At 35.7% G+C, this 17,122-nt stretch overlaps 1 protein-coding gene across 3 annotated transcripts; it reads left to right on the top strand.

The window, feature by feature from the left end:
* The first annotated feature begins 1,216 nt into the window (after positions 1-1,216).
* Positions 1,217-16,963, top strand: LOC109854556 (synaptotagmin-5). Of its 3 annotated transcripts, none has more exons than XM_020427758.1 (10): positions 1,217-1,362; positions 2,729-3,043; positions 12,619-12,670; positions 13,153-13,372; positions 13,785-14,018; positions 14,499-14,597; positions 14,675-14,948; positions 15,047-15,280; positions 15,455-15,622; positions 15,748-16,963. In XM_020427758.1, the coding sequence occupies exons 2-10, from the start codon at positions 2,780-2,782 to the stop codon at positions 15,919-15,921; spliced, it is 1,719 nt and encodes a 572-aa protein (XP_020283347.1). In that variant the 5' UTR covers positions 1,217-1,362; positions 2,729-2,779; the 3' UTR covers positions 15,922-16,963. The 3 variants fall into 3 exon arrangements, with proteins under 3 accessions (XP_020283347.1, XP_020283348.1, XP_020283349.1); XM_020427759.1 differs by lacking the exons at positions 1,217-1,362; positions 2,729-3,043 and adding exons at positions 5,440-5,894; positions 8,276-8,742; XM_020427760.1 differs by lacking the exons at positions 1,217-1,362; positions 2,729-3,043 and adding exons at positions 5,449-5,528; positions 8,276-8,742.
* The last annotated feature ends 159 nt before the right edge of the window (positions 16,964-17,122 follow it).

The raw sequence follows: 17,122 nt of genomic DNA, 5'->3' as shown, positions 1-17,122 counted from the left end.
ACACGGAAAAACATTTTATTCTCTACAAGAAGTTTTTAAAACAAAAAATGTATAACATTTTATTTAAAAAACAAAAGAGACAAAAAAAAAACGAGAAATGCTTACATCAGCTATCAACGGTTGGATAATTAATTTAACGAACACAAGAGAAATGATTTTGTATTATTATCTACTTCAAAGTATAAAACTATCGTCCTTATCGATATCTGAAAAAATAGAAAGTATTATTTAAACATGTAGGAAAAAATATACATGATATGATGATATAAAAAAAGTTATTTAAAAAATGACTACGTACAATTAAAATTTATATTAATTATACATGTAATTGTATAAAATTCAAGAGAAGTCCCTTCGCATATTAAAAATTATAAATCGTTAAAAAATAAATTATGAATCTTTTTGCACTATTTTCGCATGTTTTATATAAATAAGATTGACCGACTTATAAGCCTTCTTATTAAAAACAAAGCATCGAGAGAATGATCACGTGTCATGTTTTAATCTTTTCTGACGGGCGTCTTATATGTTTCTTGTCGGATTTCCCATTCTCCTTTTCTGTTTTCTCTTTTATGTTTCTCATACACAAGTTTTCTCTCTTTTTCTCTGTATGTGTGTATGTAACAGACACACACACACACTTCGTTTTCTTTTATTCTCCTTTCACTTTAGCTGCTATTTTTTTGTGTCAATCTCAGATCTTCTCATTTCGACCTTGCCCCTGTTCCTTTTCGTTTCTATTTCATCTATTTCATCTTCTTTCTCCCCTTGTATACATTATTCCCATCCTTCTTCTTTCTTTCTATTTGGTTTTTTCTCTTTGTTTTTTGATATTCTTTGCTCACTCCCTCTGTTTCTCCTTTCCTCTCACTTCACTGTAATTCTCTCCAAGAGCATATCTGACTCACCCAGCGGGAGAGATATTTAGTCGGTGATGCGCCGTGAGAGCAGTAACAGCTGTGTGAGTCAAGTATTAATTTTTGAAAATAAACACACCGACAAGACGTGTAACTTGTTGATTTTTGCGATTCCATTTTTTATGATTTAAAAACAAACGTGTTCGTCATGAGACGAACGATCGAATTGCTTCTTATCGATTGCTCTTGATCTATCAATTATTGTTATCATAATTACAGAGAGAATTGATTAAATTGTGGTGAATCGAACGATAAATAATAATCAAAACACAATTTGATTGGGTTATCGATCGGTCAGATCGTATCGTCGGCATATCTACTGAAGACGGGACTTTATCGCTCTTTTCCACTGAAAATCCGTCTGACTGCAACGAGATTTCTTCTACTTATCATTTCTTTGGCGAGTTACTAGCAGATTTTCGACCTCACGATTTTCATCGTAAAGGTAGAAAATATTGTTATGACATTATTATTATATTTGTTATTTGTGTATATTCTATTTGTGCCACGTTTATTAGTTTTATAACGTTTTACTTTTGTTAACTTATTTTATTAAAATTAAACATTTTTATACATACTTTGTTTTCAACAATAATAGTATTTTAATAATAATATTTTAATAATAGTATATTTTATACTTTTACACATATAAAAAAGTATTCTCCTATATACTTTATTATCTTAAACAATGCTATGATCACGTAAATCATATGTAAACTAGTTTATCGTCAAGTTACGTAACGGTCGAAAATTATATCCGTTGTTATATATATACATTAAGATTTTTATGTTCCGCATTACTTTTTAATAACCATAACATTTTCTCACCAATTCAACGTAACGTTGGTTGAACGCGCTACGTAGAAGCGCGCTCATTATTATTCAAGAAGCGCCCTCTCACACCTACGTACTGTTGCTAAGGGTCTGGAGAATTCGCGTAAATCGATAAAAAAGACATTTCAATGAATATCTCTTTATATATTTTATCTCTTTTTCTATAATATATTTTAATATAACATATTACGCGTTATACAAAGTCGTTTTATGTTATAAAAAATACATTTCAGAATCATTTTAACGACTCAATGATGGAAAATTGTTTTTTTTTTCTTTTAATGAAATGTTTAACTTTTTTGCATATTAACTCGCACGTTTAATTTTGTTCGGAAAGTATCTCATAAAATGTGTCTGTGCGTATCCATCGTATGTTATTACATTACACATTTCAATTAAAAATAAAAAAAATTGCTATATTACATTCCAATTGTTTGTTTGTTTGTTTTTTGTTTGACGTTTGCTGCTATATAATGGGAAACTCTTCCAAGGTAAACGCGAAGCGGCAAATTTGCCTAATAAGATTCCAAAGAATCTTATCCGCAACTACCGGTAAAAAGTTTCATACATATTGATTTTATGAATACTTGACATAATCCGTGAAAAAATATGCATAGACCAGCGTGTATTCTACTCCTGCCTTGCTTGCTTTAATATATAACGCGACGAGAGAGAGAGAACGACGCAAAATTCTGAAACAGTATTCATGATCGTGTTATTAATGAGATTTGCGAAATTCTAGTGAGAGCAACACATTTGATCGGTATAGTTTGATACGATTATGTTTTCGCGCTTCCGTAGCAGTAAACTATAATGACATTACGATGTGATACGTTGAGTTTCAATTAAATGAACATATCATGTAACTTGTTAAAAGGCACATTTTACGGTTTGAAAATTTACTACAAATTGTTTTTATTGAATCTTTTCAACTATTTTTTTTAGAAACATCAACATTTAATTAATTTTGTTTTCAGACTGAAAATACAACGACTTTATTTTCTATATCGAATACTACCTGTTAAAAAATGGTGTCATCCGCAATATTCGGGGCGGCAGCTGGCATGGGATTAGCCTTAGTGGTAGCCATGACGATCGTGGTTTATCGATACTATGCCATGAAGCAACGTAGGAAATGGAATTGGAGTAATCTGGATCGTTGGCCGGATCCATCGGACATTGGGAGTGACCGCAACGATCATCTTCATCAGCAACGTCATTGCCACGCAGCGTCCTACGTATTTTACTACTGGAGGAAGCCACAAAAAAATTACTACGCCGTCCAGACTGGGGTTAGTAGTTAATCATCAGTTTGCCACTAATTGGTCACATAACTAATAACAATCATTCAGTAGAAATTTCTTTTATCGCATTAATACGAAAGAAGAATGATCATTTTTGTGACGATGCTATATCGTCGCGATAAAATTAATTTCTCGATATTACCGTTTCATTCTCGATCTCTCTCCAATTACGGCGATTTAAGCACTTTTAGTAAATATTCTATGACTATTATTATTGTTGTAATTGTTGTTACAATATTTATAGTATTGTGTGTAATTTTTTTTAATTTTATTTACTGCACGCAGTAATACACAGCTGTGCTGGGTAAATGTTGCCCTCGCGCTTGCCAGCAATATTGATCTATCGCTCTATATATCTATATAATATGTTTGTCATATATATATATATATATATATATATACATTTGTGTGCGTCGGTAATACGTCGGTAAACCATCCCCGCGGTTGGTTAAAAAGATCGCAATGAACTGTTAAAAAATCCAATTTTTTTATGATCGCAGCTGGATAACCATTATCGTGCCTACATCACGTGCCTTACGTCGAGATAATGTGCACAAAATGCGACGCATATAATCGTTTTGTCTCGATTTGCAAAAAATGCAAATTTTCAATTACGCAAAATTTAACACAGACGTAAATCTATATATATAATGTCAAAACTTCGCTGAATTATTTTTTGTTTTTCGGCTTGTTTGTTCTGTCGTTCAAGCTGTGAGAAAACAAAGTGATTAAAGAGAAAGAAGAGAACGTAATTTTAGACATATGCGAGAGTTTTGTCACATGTATATTTAAGTACACGAGTGAAACAAAACACTCTGGTTGTTATAAAATATGAATAATACTAAAAAAAAACGAGATAAGGAGAATGGATTAGTAAGCGCGCGCGCGCGCGTGCGTTTGTTATCTCGCTTATCTCGCGTATCTTCAAGTACCTACACACGCAGCTCCTGAAGAGCCTTCTATTCCATACAAGAACACACTCTGAACCTAGAATTTCGATCGATACAGCGCCTATAACTGCTGCGGCAGATATCAGGTTTACAGAGAAATTGTTCGCAATGTAGTGCGTCGCGATAAAAATAAATTTCTTGATGTTACATGTGTATGTAATATTTTTCTTGGCATATTTTTGACCTGTTTTCTTAGATGTCGCATACGCGCGTGTTCTACACACGCACTATCAGACATTTTGACACTTTGACTTTTTTGTCGCAACGATTCATTTGAAGTCATCATAGATTATAGCATATTGCAAAAGCTTCATTTCGAGTCGCTTTTGCTGATGTGCCGTTCCGGTTTGTCGAACCGAAAGAAGGCCGTCTGATATGTGCGCGCTACTGATTAAAAGTGAGTTTTGGCAAAGCGAGTGAGTTCTTTATTTTTACATAAATTGCAGTAATAATTATTTCCTCGCTTCTAATAAGTTAAAAATTCAAGTTGATTGTGGAAATATCTCTCGCGGAGCTTTTAATTAATTTACTCTTAAAACTTACGAATGAAATGGCGAACACATCCGTAAAGAAGAAAACGAAATTGTTGTATTCAGTGAAAATCTTTTCAATGTTTAATTTTTCCTCAAATAAAACAATTTGTCTTTGTAACTTTTTTGCATCAATTTACAAAATTGTAAACTCACATTTTACGCAAAGTGCATTGAAGCTATTCTATAATTAGGTTAATGTATCGTTATACGTCGCAACGTTATCCCGTGGAAGAGCGAGATTGCTTAGCTTCCCTTCTGAGACTTAGATATTCTCAAATTTATCTATCGCCGTTATGAAAAAGCAATTTAATCAAACTCCAGTTCAGTTATAATTTGATGGTCAATAAGCGCAATGTGCGACATGCCACCGTCGCTATTTACGCGTTATTTCGGATACTTTTCGATGCGAATTGCGTAAAAAAAATTTTCTTTAATAATTATTAATTTCAAAAAGTGTCGATCATCGAGACGACAGAAATGTAACATCGTTGAAATGAAAAGTGGAACACTATGCTTGAAAATCCTCTTCTCTCGGTTCCGATGTCTAACCTGTTGCGGCGCACGCACATCCTCTTCTCACTGTATCTCTCTCTATCCCTTTCTCTTTCTCTCACGATACTCATCTCCTTTTTCGTCTCCTTCCCTGGTCAAGGGTTTCTCTTTTCCTCCCCTTTCTCTCGCCACTTTTCCTTCATCGTTCTCTCTCTCTCTCTCTTTCTCGCTCTCTCACTTTCTCTTGATCCGCGTCTCTCTTTTCGCAACCCTCGATGTGGCGAAACCAACCGCCTACCACCCCCAACCCCCGACAGCTACGCTACGGCGGCGAAGCGCCGTTCTCTCTGGTTGTACGACGACGAGCCCTGGTCGGGTGCGTACAAAGTCAGTCGGGTTGGCCCAGTATTGCAGTACGGTTGTGATACCTGCTGACACATATCCGCATTATCGACCTGTATGTAATTGACGCACAAGAGAACCGAAGAGATCGACACGGTAACCCTTTTCGCCCGCCCTTGCCCCCGACATCTCATATTTTTTTCGTACGTGTAGTGAAGAAAAGAGTGAAATTAATTATCGCGATCAAACGCGGATACTCCCGTGTGCTGGATCGGACGATTAATTATCGCGACACACACACGGATGACCGATATATCGTGCGAGCAATTCAAACAAGTGATACGAAAAGTGTGTAAAAAACATTTCTTTGCCGCGTGAAAGTGAAGCTGTCCAATTGTTACTGTCGCTTCAACAACCGATGGCAAATCGGGTCAGCAGCGTGGCATCTAAGTAGTCATAACACGCGACGATTCGAACACCTGTCTCCTTAAGTAAAGAGACATAGATAAACAGATAGATAAAGTGAGTAACAAGAAGTAAGAGAGAGAAAGAGAGAGTATGTGTGTGTGTGAGCGTGTGTATGTGTGAGAGAGAGAGAGAGAGAGAGAGAGAGAGAGAGAGAGAGAGAGAGAAGAAGCAATGACGCAAGATTAATTGGATCAGACTACCGGTAGAGTAATGAGCCGCGGTTGTGCCTAACCGCTGAACCGTAATGAAATCAGAAGTCCTACTATGTTCAGCTTCATACATGATTAATCAACAAAGAAGACGAGGTCTTTTTAACATAAGACCAAATTTAATATAAAACACGGAATTAAGAAAGAGATCGATAAGGTGGTTAAGGATTTTGAGATCGCGAGACAGCAATAAGAACGAATTTTTTGTTGAAATCTTATAAGCGGACGACAGTAAGAATAAATATCTTATATTTCTCAATACTGTCTTCTCTCTTTTTGTACTCACGAGTTTGGATTTTTATTACAACGCGCTATCTAGAAAACGCTTTCTCTCGAGTGAGCACTTGATGTAACGTAACGATTCTCCGAAATACGACGTGTATCGTTCGGAAATTCAAAATGATACATATGAAAAATTTGAACGCGACATTGTGAAAAGAAAATAAATAAATAATGTACACGTAACTATTTAATTACCATGTTAGCGGTCTATAGAAATGTGATGTAACGTTAGTTTTCAATACGAAACATTTTTAAAGAATCGAATTCTGTATTACACATGTATAGCTTTTCATAATATTTGAAAAAAAATATTACATACGATATTGCACGTACGAAACACGATATAAATTACATAAAACTAACATACTTTATTTATGAGGAAAATATATACATAAAAGAGAAGCATGTATGCTTATATATGATCTTTACTACATTTACTTGCATATTTTTCACAGAACTATTGCGTTTTTCATTTTATCCTCTCAATTACTAAGTATTGATTTTCACTTTGTCAAAAAAGGAGCGCGTAAATTCCTCGTACTTCGTTATATATAAAATGTAATCATTTTGATTAAAATTTTAATTTTTTACTTTTATTAAATACATTCGCATTGTTTGTTAGTGTATTAATTAACTGGTTATTGATAATGTGTTAACGAAACAATTATTGCAAACCGTTACGAGCAATATAATATGTTGTTTATTTCTCTTTCTGCCGTAATTTGCGATACGTATCTCGGCTGTTACACGGTGCGACACACTTACGGGCGCGTCTAAATATTTAATTTTTTTAATTTCAATCAAAAATGCTTAAATAACCAGGCGCCAGTGTGCGCGACACCACACGAATATCCGAAACACAAATTGAAAAGCTGTAATATTGCAATAATGGGACCGTGTAACGACAATTAAACTCGGTCAGCTCGGCTCAATGTATTTGCGAAGAGGAGTGATCTCTCATAAGAGCGTGATTAAGAGCTGAAAGGAAGCAACACGTACAGTTTGCATAACAATAAAACATTCGTTCGTTCGGAATGATCGGTTACACATCAGCTTCTCCGGGGATTACTCGCATTCGGAACATCGTTATCATCAGCCTTTCGAATTCGATTGGCGTCAATTCGTATCTTCGCTTCGGTACGCTAGTAAATTACAGGAAAATGGACTACGCCCGTTATTACACGATGCCGCGGACGCACTTAAGCTCCGAGAAAGGACGTGATGACGACAATCGTAACTCGAGACGAAAACTTAATCGCAGATTAAACGCGAACGACAACTAAATGACGAGACACGATAGACAACGCGCGAGAGACTATAATCTTACAATAAACGACTTTGAAACTGATGCGAGAACTAATAATAAACGCTAAGTTAATGAGAAACGCGAAATTTGTGAAATTACTACTATGAACGCGAAAAGATTACAACGGACAATGGTCAACGAGACACGGAATTTTTTTACGAAACAAACGCTATGAGTGTTGCAATCACGTGAGAGAAAGAGATAGAGAGAGAGAGAGAGAGAGAGAGAATAGTGTCCGGTTCGGAACGAATGGGATAATCGCAGATCGCGTCAATCAATGCAAACGCAATATCGAGTTGCGGATATACCTTTTTTGGAACTCGCTAAATATCTTTAGAGGAAGGAATTGATCCGGACTCGTTTTACCACAGAGAAGCTGCAATCGTTGAAATTGAAAACGTCCTTCCCGGGGATTTTCAATTTCGTTTGTGAAAAAACAGCACGCGGTACTTTTTTCGCGATACACACATTCATTCGGTACTGGAGCGTGATAAACTAAACTTTCTCATTTGCTCGAGAGTCGCGCGAAGATTAGTCGGACGATCGAAGTAAAAAAAAAATTAATAATCGAACAACAACGTTGTAACACAAGTATTGAATGAACGACACGTCAAAAAAAAACAAATTTGTAATTACAGATATACGGAAAGCGACGAAAGTTGATGATAGAGCGCTAAATTTCCAAGCGCTGGATTTCTTCGTGCTGATGATTTCGATCAAAGATTTTCATTCTTAAAAGTCGCCGCGCGCGCGTTAGTCGCCGACGACAGAAGAGTTAGCAAAAAAAACGTAGAGCACAAATCCTCGATCCCGTGATACTCGTGGCCTTGTTTTGGACGCATTCGTCAAAGTGCCGGACAAATTGTCGGAAGTTCTAGGCGATGTCCTGGAGTTATGCGGCGGAGGCGGAAGCGGTGGTGCGACAAGCGGGGACAGAAATATGTCCAGCAATATATCGAGTAGAAACAACGCGGCCACCAAGATCGGCGCAGTGACAGGAGTAGCAATAATCAGGGGTAGATGGGCGCAGAGGGGCACGAGGTCGCCGCTTTCTTCCGTCGCAAATACCGATAGTGCTGACAGCACAACTTCGACCAGTTCGGAGGTACATATATATATATATATATATATAATCAGAATTCTGTATATATACGCACACAATCATTGCAAAACAAATATATTTTCAAAAAATATACAAGATACTAAATTTATATTTTTCTGTAATAAAAAAATATTGTGTCTAATTTAAATCTTATCTTTTAAAATATATATTTAAAACGTACACATCTTAAAAAAATAAAGAGAAACATTCTAGAAATAATTTCGGAAACTTCAAAGAGAGAGGAAGGAAGAGAGAAAGAGATAGATAGAGAGAGAGAGAGAGGAAGAGACATGAAAGTGTCATGCAGATCTGAATGTACTTGTTGCGCCCATTCTAACGTAACCTTTCCTCTTACTACGCGTGTAACTTTGTTAGCACCTTCTTGCGTGTTATGTTACCATGCGCGTACAGATATAATCTCTTGGTAAATCTCTCTAATTGTGATTAAAAGATTTTAGATTCGCGTGCGCTCGAAATCTGGACGTATACTTGCATATCGAGCTTCACAGATTCGAATTATTGTCATTCTTGTTTGTTTTTTTTTTTTTTTTTATTATTTTCGAGTATAAATATTATACAGAGAACAATTACGTCTCGCGTTCATTTGAATTAACAATGCGATATTATTGAAACACATCAGAATCGACATAATGTGTCTGTGAAGTGCGAGCGATAAGAATATATAAGCGCGCTCTTATTTTTAGTTAATAAAAATTTAATGGTTTCCCAGATAAATTTGCGATACGATAGTACGTCCCGTGCTTCGGATCGATGCTTTTCACTTGACAAGAAACGAAGAGTGGTTAATTGGCACTGGAACAGAGCTGACATATACACGATCATCCACGATCGGGATGTTCGTGCGTCACACAGTACGACCGACACGCGTTCAATTTCTAAAAACGTTCGATAAATCGAATAACACAAAAATTCCAACGTTAATCGGAAATATTCTAGCTACAGACTAGAAAGTGAAATGCTATTTTTGTTCCCACTGCATCGCAGTTTGATAAATATATTTTTTTTGTATTATTTCCAGAAAAGACTTTAAAAAAAAAAACAAAACAAAACAAAACAAAAAAAAAACAATTGCAGTTGTCTCACACGCGTAGTTTTTGTAAAAAGATGTGATATATATAGAACATCTCTCTTTATACTGTAAAATACCGGACGTAAAACCTAATTGAATTTTTTCGTGTTGATCGTGAAGATTATGACCCACTTTTGCACGAACATCAGTGAAACGTGTACTTCATAATTGTTCTCTCAATTATAAAGTACGCGTTTCTCTCATCAAATTGAGACACAAAATATCTTACAACCAATTCAATTAAAAATTAATAGGAGCTTCGCTTTGTCTCTCTGATTGTTTGAAATTTTTAATTGTTAAGAGTTGCGTATAATTTTATGGCAAATATACAGAATAGGGAAGCCCCCTCCGATCGGCTTTTATTTGTTTTGATTATTTATTTGAGTAATTCCGAAAATTTGTGTGCTACATCTTTCTTGATTTCTTTCTTGCAAATTCTAACACGCTTCTTTCCTGAGCTGATGTGACTATACTAAGCTCGCTGCTCGGTGTTTGTTATGCATGATCGATAACGGTACCATTTTCTTCGTTCGGTGCAACTTTGTCCTCGAAATATTCTAGCTCTGTTCATAAAATATCTCACTCGCTTTATAGAAAACTCTCCGAGTTCGTTGCGTCGCTGCTCAGCACCAGACAAAATTTCCATGATAAAGCGAGTTAATTTTCCTACAGCAACGCAAAATTAAAGCCTCTGTGTCGTGATAAAAAAAAAAAAAAAAATCACAAGCGAGAAACAAAAAGAAATAAATTTTTATATCGCGCGCGCGTACATGAATCTTCAATATATCGCTCCGTTTAATATGCGCCTGTTTCATATACGTTTATCGTGGAAATATCAATTCCGTGAAACAATCCTGCGCGACGAATGTAATAAATCGCAGGTATTGTTACTTTTTCCAAATTTAACTTTACTTTGAGAAGTTTCATTAAAAAATATATATATATGTTTTCATATATAAACTATTTTTTACTGTACTTTAACTATTTTTAACTATTTTATACTAACTATTTTAAAACTTTATCTTTTCTTTATGTGTTCAAAGTTTCATCACTCTTAAGTTAAACAGAGAAAAGAAGGAAAACAACAAATGCATATATTTATAGAACATTTATGTGTAGGACACGAAACTTTAGAAAACTTCATCCGATAGTCAAAAAAGGAAAAGAAACGCAACGCAACAATGAAAAAATCTCACAGTCGTGAACTCCCACGTAAGATTTCTGCAAACGACAAACAGTAAATCGCGATCGATGTCTAACACGGTATAGAGAAACGATGTGGCGATTTTGTTGTTTCGGCTTGGTGGGCGGAACCGTTCGCGGATTCTGTTCACAGCTCTGCTCCAAGTATCGACCCGTGAAAGGCAGCCTCCAGCGACCTCACCCCGTAACTGCCACCCTATCCTCTCGTCACGACGTTGAAACACGAACTTGGCATCTTTGAGCCTCGCTCCTCCTGTCTTTCTCTCCTCCACTCGCTCGTCTTCACTCTCCCTTCCTCCTCCTGGCTTCATAATTCAAAGACTCGGTCTTATCAAGAGCTATGGAGGACACTTCGAAACTTCAAAGAAATTGTTCGATTATCTTTACTACACCCGAGGCGTTGCTCTTACTTTCTAAATTTTTTAGAGTGAAAAATGCTCGAAAAATTGAGTGACTGTCGAATCGCTCGAGTGACTTTTCATTTATATCGAGTTTTCACCCAACCTTTCGTTGCAAAATGAATATTTTACTATGTAGAATATTTTCGCTGTGTATAGTGTAGAAAAAAAAAAAATCCACTCTCGTTTGGAGTGAAACTTTATACTCGAAGAAAATTTATATGCACCGATCTTGCACGATACAAGTCATCGAAAACAAAACATGCGCATCTGCAATTGAGTTGAAAAGAGAACTTCACACATATTTGCTTTTTTAAAATTTCGATTAACTCTCTATATCGCACACACACTTCGTTTCTTCACTTCAACATAAAGAGATGCCGTGTGATCGATAACACGGCATTACGCTTATGTTGTTCTAAAACAAACGATCTTTAACGGACGAGGTGAAATATTAATTAAAATAATACAAGAGCGCGAAAAAAAAAATTATAATACGCTCACGAAGTTATACGGGGATTAAGGTGGTTGAGAAATTCTCTTTGTTTTTATATCTTTTCTGAGAAAAATCTGCGATGTGACGTACATCATTAACAGAAAATATATATCGACGCGATGTCTCTTTGGTGCTGAGGCGGAAAACGATGAAAGTAAGTCTCACGGGAGACTGAAATAGAGGCAATTATTAACGTTGTGTCATAATTAACCGTAACAATGCAACAGAACACGCGAGTAGTTATATACAATATCGGAATACGAAACTATCAGTGAACACACAATCAAGAACCACACACAGACACGCTACTATAGAAAACACATACGTATATAAGTATATAAAAAATATATTTGTGCGACACAATATTATTTCGTGATATATTTTATGATCGAACGGCTGCTTCGACAGCTAGAAATATTCCGAGCAAATGAATTCCAGTAGCATTTTTCATCCGAGAAAAATGTCAGAAATTTTCTCGTTAAAACATTCTTCGGTGCAAAACTGGAGCAAGATAAATATACGTACGCAGTTTCTTTTACGCGCTGTGTATATCGAATAAATATTTATTCGTCGAATACGCTCGACGTACGCGCACAATTATGTTTCGAATGCGGAACAAACTCGTGTGGGCACGTCGGTTTAGATCAAAGTAAAATAAATTTTAATCGCTCTTTATGATTTTTCTATTTCAGGAATTTAACGTCGCGAAGGAACAACACGCCGTGCAACCGTCGAGCGAATCGAGTGAGTATCTTCTCTCATTGTCGCAGTTGCGAACGTCCCGCAAATATTAGCAGCAAAAGTTAGATGTAATTTAAATGATTATCTCTGTCTCTTCTCTCAGTACAGTTTCTGGAAAATTATACCAAGTTCTCAACCAGAAAGAGACGAGAATAATTAAATCATATATTTGACTTTAATTAATGCTTATGAAGACGCGCAGATACATCTACCTCGATTTACTTCTGAGTTGCTTATATATTATATCAACACAAACCCGTAATAAAATTTGTTTCCCATAACTATAAAGTTATTATTTCTTAAGATAATGTTTTTTTATATCTATTTATAGATTGCACACACACACACACATAACGACTGAAACTTAATTGCGAAGAAATTTTTACGCGCATCGTTGAGCATAACCGAAAGAACCTTACCTCCCGTTGCAATTGTGACAATGTTTCATCCCATCTAATTTTTCGTAATTCGTTTTCCACTTGGAGGCTTGCCCCATCAAAGTCGCAGCTATCCTGGCGGGGGTCGAACGCTTGCAAGAAACTCATCTGTCAGCTCGCAGAGCTCGCTGGAAGGTGCATCTTCTTGTTCTTCGAGTCATCGCGGCTCATCACCTCAGATCAAAGCATTTGGCCCTGACGGACGACATCATGCTCGACATGATCCTTTACATGCCGCTTCTTCGTATCCACCTACCAGAAAGTCGAGGTCGGTGGTGCAGATGGCAGTTTTAATATTAATTATGTATTTTATCATTATATATATATTTAACAAGAAAAGTAAGAAAAAATATTTTCTCCATCGAGCTGCAGTGAACAAGTTTGATACAGTGAATGCGAAAATGTGTGGGAGTCGAGCGAAACAATTTGAATACATAGACGGTCGATGGCACGAGCCGATATTACACTGTCATGTGAACTCTCACTCGTCGTCGTCTCTTTTTAGATTAGAAATAAAATAATAAATTATTATGTCAAAACAATAAATTATTTCTAAAAAATTATCGCAATTTTATTCAATTTTTCTAAGAAATGTTAGACGATGTAGAAAATGCAACGTTAAATTCTCAATCTCTCTCGAGAGAGTTATGTAGATTACACAGTTTGGAAATTTCCTACAGATCTCCTTCACCAGCACGGGCCTCGTCCTTGGATGCGCGTTGTGCAAGTCCTGCGAGTTACTCGGGCAGCTTGCACAGTGGAAATGCATCGCCTTCGCAGACTTCTTTGTCGTCCGTAGCAACAGCAAGTTCCACTTGCGGGTGTTCGCCGATAAATGCCGTTCAAAGTACCTCCAGACAGCCCAGCCGTTGCTTATCACCTCTTCTCATCCCGCCGCCACGTGCTTCTATAAGGTACATAATATATCGTTTTCCCACATGATAAAACCGTAAAAATAAAAATCAAATAAACGCAACAAAATAAATAACGTGATAAAAATGTTTATCGGAAGTTTTATATACATATATACCCACATATATATAAGAGTGTTTTATAAACACCAATGGTTATATTAAGAACAATATTTATATTTAAACAACGCTCTCACGTTTATTTACATTAAATTTTTTATTAATTATTTCTCTTCTTTGATTAAAAACCAAACTTCTTTGTGACGCCGCGCGTCTAGCAACCGTGAGTGCGCGAAACATTGATTTGTTTCTTCGCGGATCTTTATAAATTATCATTATTACAATTTAACATCGGATAAAAGATATTTAGAACAGTTTAAAACAATTTATTCCCAAGATACTTACAAAATAAAAGATAATGTAATACGGAAATGTGTAAAATAAAAAAAATATAAGATGTACTTTTTATTTACTTATCTGTAGCAGCGACAGTGGGCCCCTACCACCTGCTTCCCCTCTTGGTTCTTTACAACCGGATCTTTATCAAAGACGAGACGGTCCTGTTTTTCTTAGCGCCCGCAGGTACAAAACAATTTGATATTTATTTTTGTGATTCGATCGTGAAAATAACACATCATAATATTGTTGTGCGATTAAAGGACAGGTAAACATCTTGGTAGACTGCACTTGCGTTTGAGATACGACTACGATAAATCGGATTTGGATGTGCATCTGATTGAAGCGCACGATCTTGCCGGGAGCGATCAAGGCGGTTTTAACGATCCTTACGTGAAGCTTAGCCTCAGTCCCGAGGTGGACAACAGAAAGAGGCAAACCAAGATCCATCGGAATGATCCAAATCCGTTTTTCGATCAGCACTTCAAGTTTCCCGTTAGTTACGAAGAGCTGCAGGAGAAGACTCTCCTTCTACAGGCAATCACATTCTTGTCAATCGCGTAACTTTAGTTTTTTTTAGATTGGGATATCTGATTTTTCAAAATCGCTGACACAATAATTTGTGACGTAACTAGGTTTTCGATTACGATCGTTTCTCAAGGAACGATGTGGTGGGTTCCGTAAGGGTGGCAATGGACAGTCTGGAACTAGTCTCCTCCACTTCTTCGGTGGAAATTTGGGGCGAAATAGCGAGGGAACGCAAACCGCCGGAGGAGATACAAGAAGTGCTGGTCTCATTGTCCTATTTACCAAGCGCCGAGAGGCTCACGGTGCTTATGATGAAGGCCAGAAATTTGTTCCCCCAACCGGTAAAGTTTAGTCTACACATCAATTGTGTATAACATATTTTGACAACATAAATGTTTTTCATGTTGATTATTATAATGTATCAATTCACACAGTTGCTATCAGATGTTTAACAATATCGCATTGTTTTATCGTGATTATATCAATTATGAAACGTTTAATTAACGTGGTGACAGGATAAGGAAACGTTAGATCCGTTTGCGAAAGTTAGTCTTCTTTGTGGGGAAAGGAAAGTGAAGAAGAAGAAGAAAACAGCTGTCAGAAGAGCAACAATAAATCCTGTTTGGAACGAAGCGATGTCATTTAACATTCCTGCCTCGTCATTAGCATCGTCAGCTATAGAGGTAATTTATTTTTAACAAAAAAGACCGCAAACATAAACGCATTGCGCGATAAATAATATTATGCAAAAATAAATATGAAATATATAATAAAATATAATAAACGATTAATTTTTATCTTATGGAAGATATGCGTGATGGATTCGAGCAGCAGCAGCGAACTGATCGGCGGAAATCCCATCGTCGGGTCCTGCATCATCGGACCGGCCACGGGCGCGGACAACAGCCAGGGACGGGAGCACTGGCTTCAAATGACACAATCGCCGCGGAAGCAATTCGCGGAATGGCACATATTGCATTAAATTCAATCAATCACATACGGTTGTCACAATCGAGCTGATCCTCGAGTCCGAGTGCACTCGCACGGATCATTACAAGTATATTTTACATGTAAAATTGACACGCAACTTCTTCTTTAACAAACAAAAAAAAAAACAAAAAAGAATAGTCTACAAGATAAAAGAAAATGGTATTCCATCGACATGCCATACTTCTGCACTTTTATAAGTATATATATATATATATAATACACGTTAATAGTTGTAAAAAACACACACACAGAAGTAAAAACTCTCCGTAATACATATCGTTTAGAATGTCGATGTCTAAAAAATAGTAAGAGAGAGAAAAAAAAGATATATATATCTTCTTTCTTTCTCTTTTTAATCACAAATATGGTTTTTATTTTATACGTGTAATGCTTTTATTGATATTTGATATTGGTTTGTCGCCGAAAGAATTCACGTGTCATGTAATGTGTTATTTAGAATAAAAGGTGTGAATATCAATAAGAGCGTTAAGCAAACATATATACATATGCATAAAGTAAATATTTAAAACAAACTAAAATATTGTATAAATCAATATATATGTGAAATGAAAGAATTATATATAGATATATCTCGTGCAGATTATGAAAATGGACATCAGTAATATTAACGGTAAAATTAAAAGCGACGATTGCAGAATCTAATAATCAAAGTTTCTTCGGAAAAACAGAATTTTTATTAAATATATTTTTTATTGCATTTATATTTTAACACATAACAAACGTGGTCTCATGATTTTTGTCACAGATGTATACATTGATATTACTGATTTCCATTTTTTTCTCTACCTGTGCTGCATTAAAAAACAAAAAAAAAAAACAAATATTATATACTCTTCTTGACGAGACAATGTAATGTTTACTGACGTACAATCATCACGGATGCATGCTATCAAAAAACATTTTCGATATTATTATATATCCTATCTTATCGCGTGTCGGCAAAAAGCTCTTTATAAAGGATACGTTTTTACAGAAGTCTTTTTTTGTTACATATATATAAAAAGCTAAATATCCTTTTTCCAACTATTATTACATATTGTATATTCTATTATTATATATATATTATATATACATATATACATTATTATATATACATATATATATATATTGCAAAAAATTATATATATATTATACAAAAAATCATCTTTACACTTGCTTAACGTTAAAAAACT

Source organism: Pseudomyrmex gracilis, unplaced genomic scaffold (assembly GCF_002006095.1).
Source record: "Pseudomyrmex gracilis isolate BER0280 unplaced genomic scaffold, ASM200609v1 scaffold_69, whole genome shotgun sequence".
NCBI lineage: Eukaryota > Metazoa > Arthropoda > Insecta > Hymenoptera > Formicidae > Pseudomyrmex > Pseudomyrmex gracilis.
The sequence above is the reverse complement of the archived record's forward strand: the minus strand, read 5'-3'. Positions and strand labels throughout refer to the sequence as shown.

Bases quoted from the DNA above. Each gene is read 5' to 3' on its own strand.
- LOC109854556 (XM_020427758.1), top strand. From the start codon at position 2,780: ATGGTGTCATCCGCAATATTCGGGGCGGCAGCTGGCATGGGATTAGCC. The intron at 14,949-15,046 runs GCAATCACATTC...TGACGTAACTAG, and splicing joins AGAAGACTCTCCTTCTACAG to GTTTTCGATTACGATCGTTT. The intron at 15,281-15,454 runs GTAAAGTTTAGT...ACGTGGTGACAG, and splicing joins GAAATTTGTTCCCCCAACCG to GATAAGGAAACGTTAGATCC.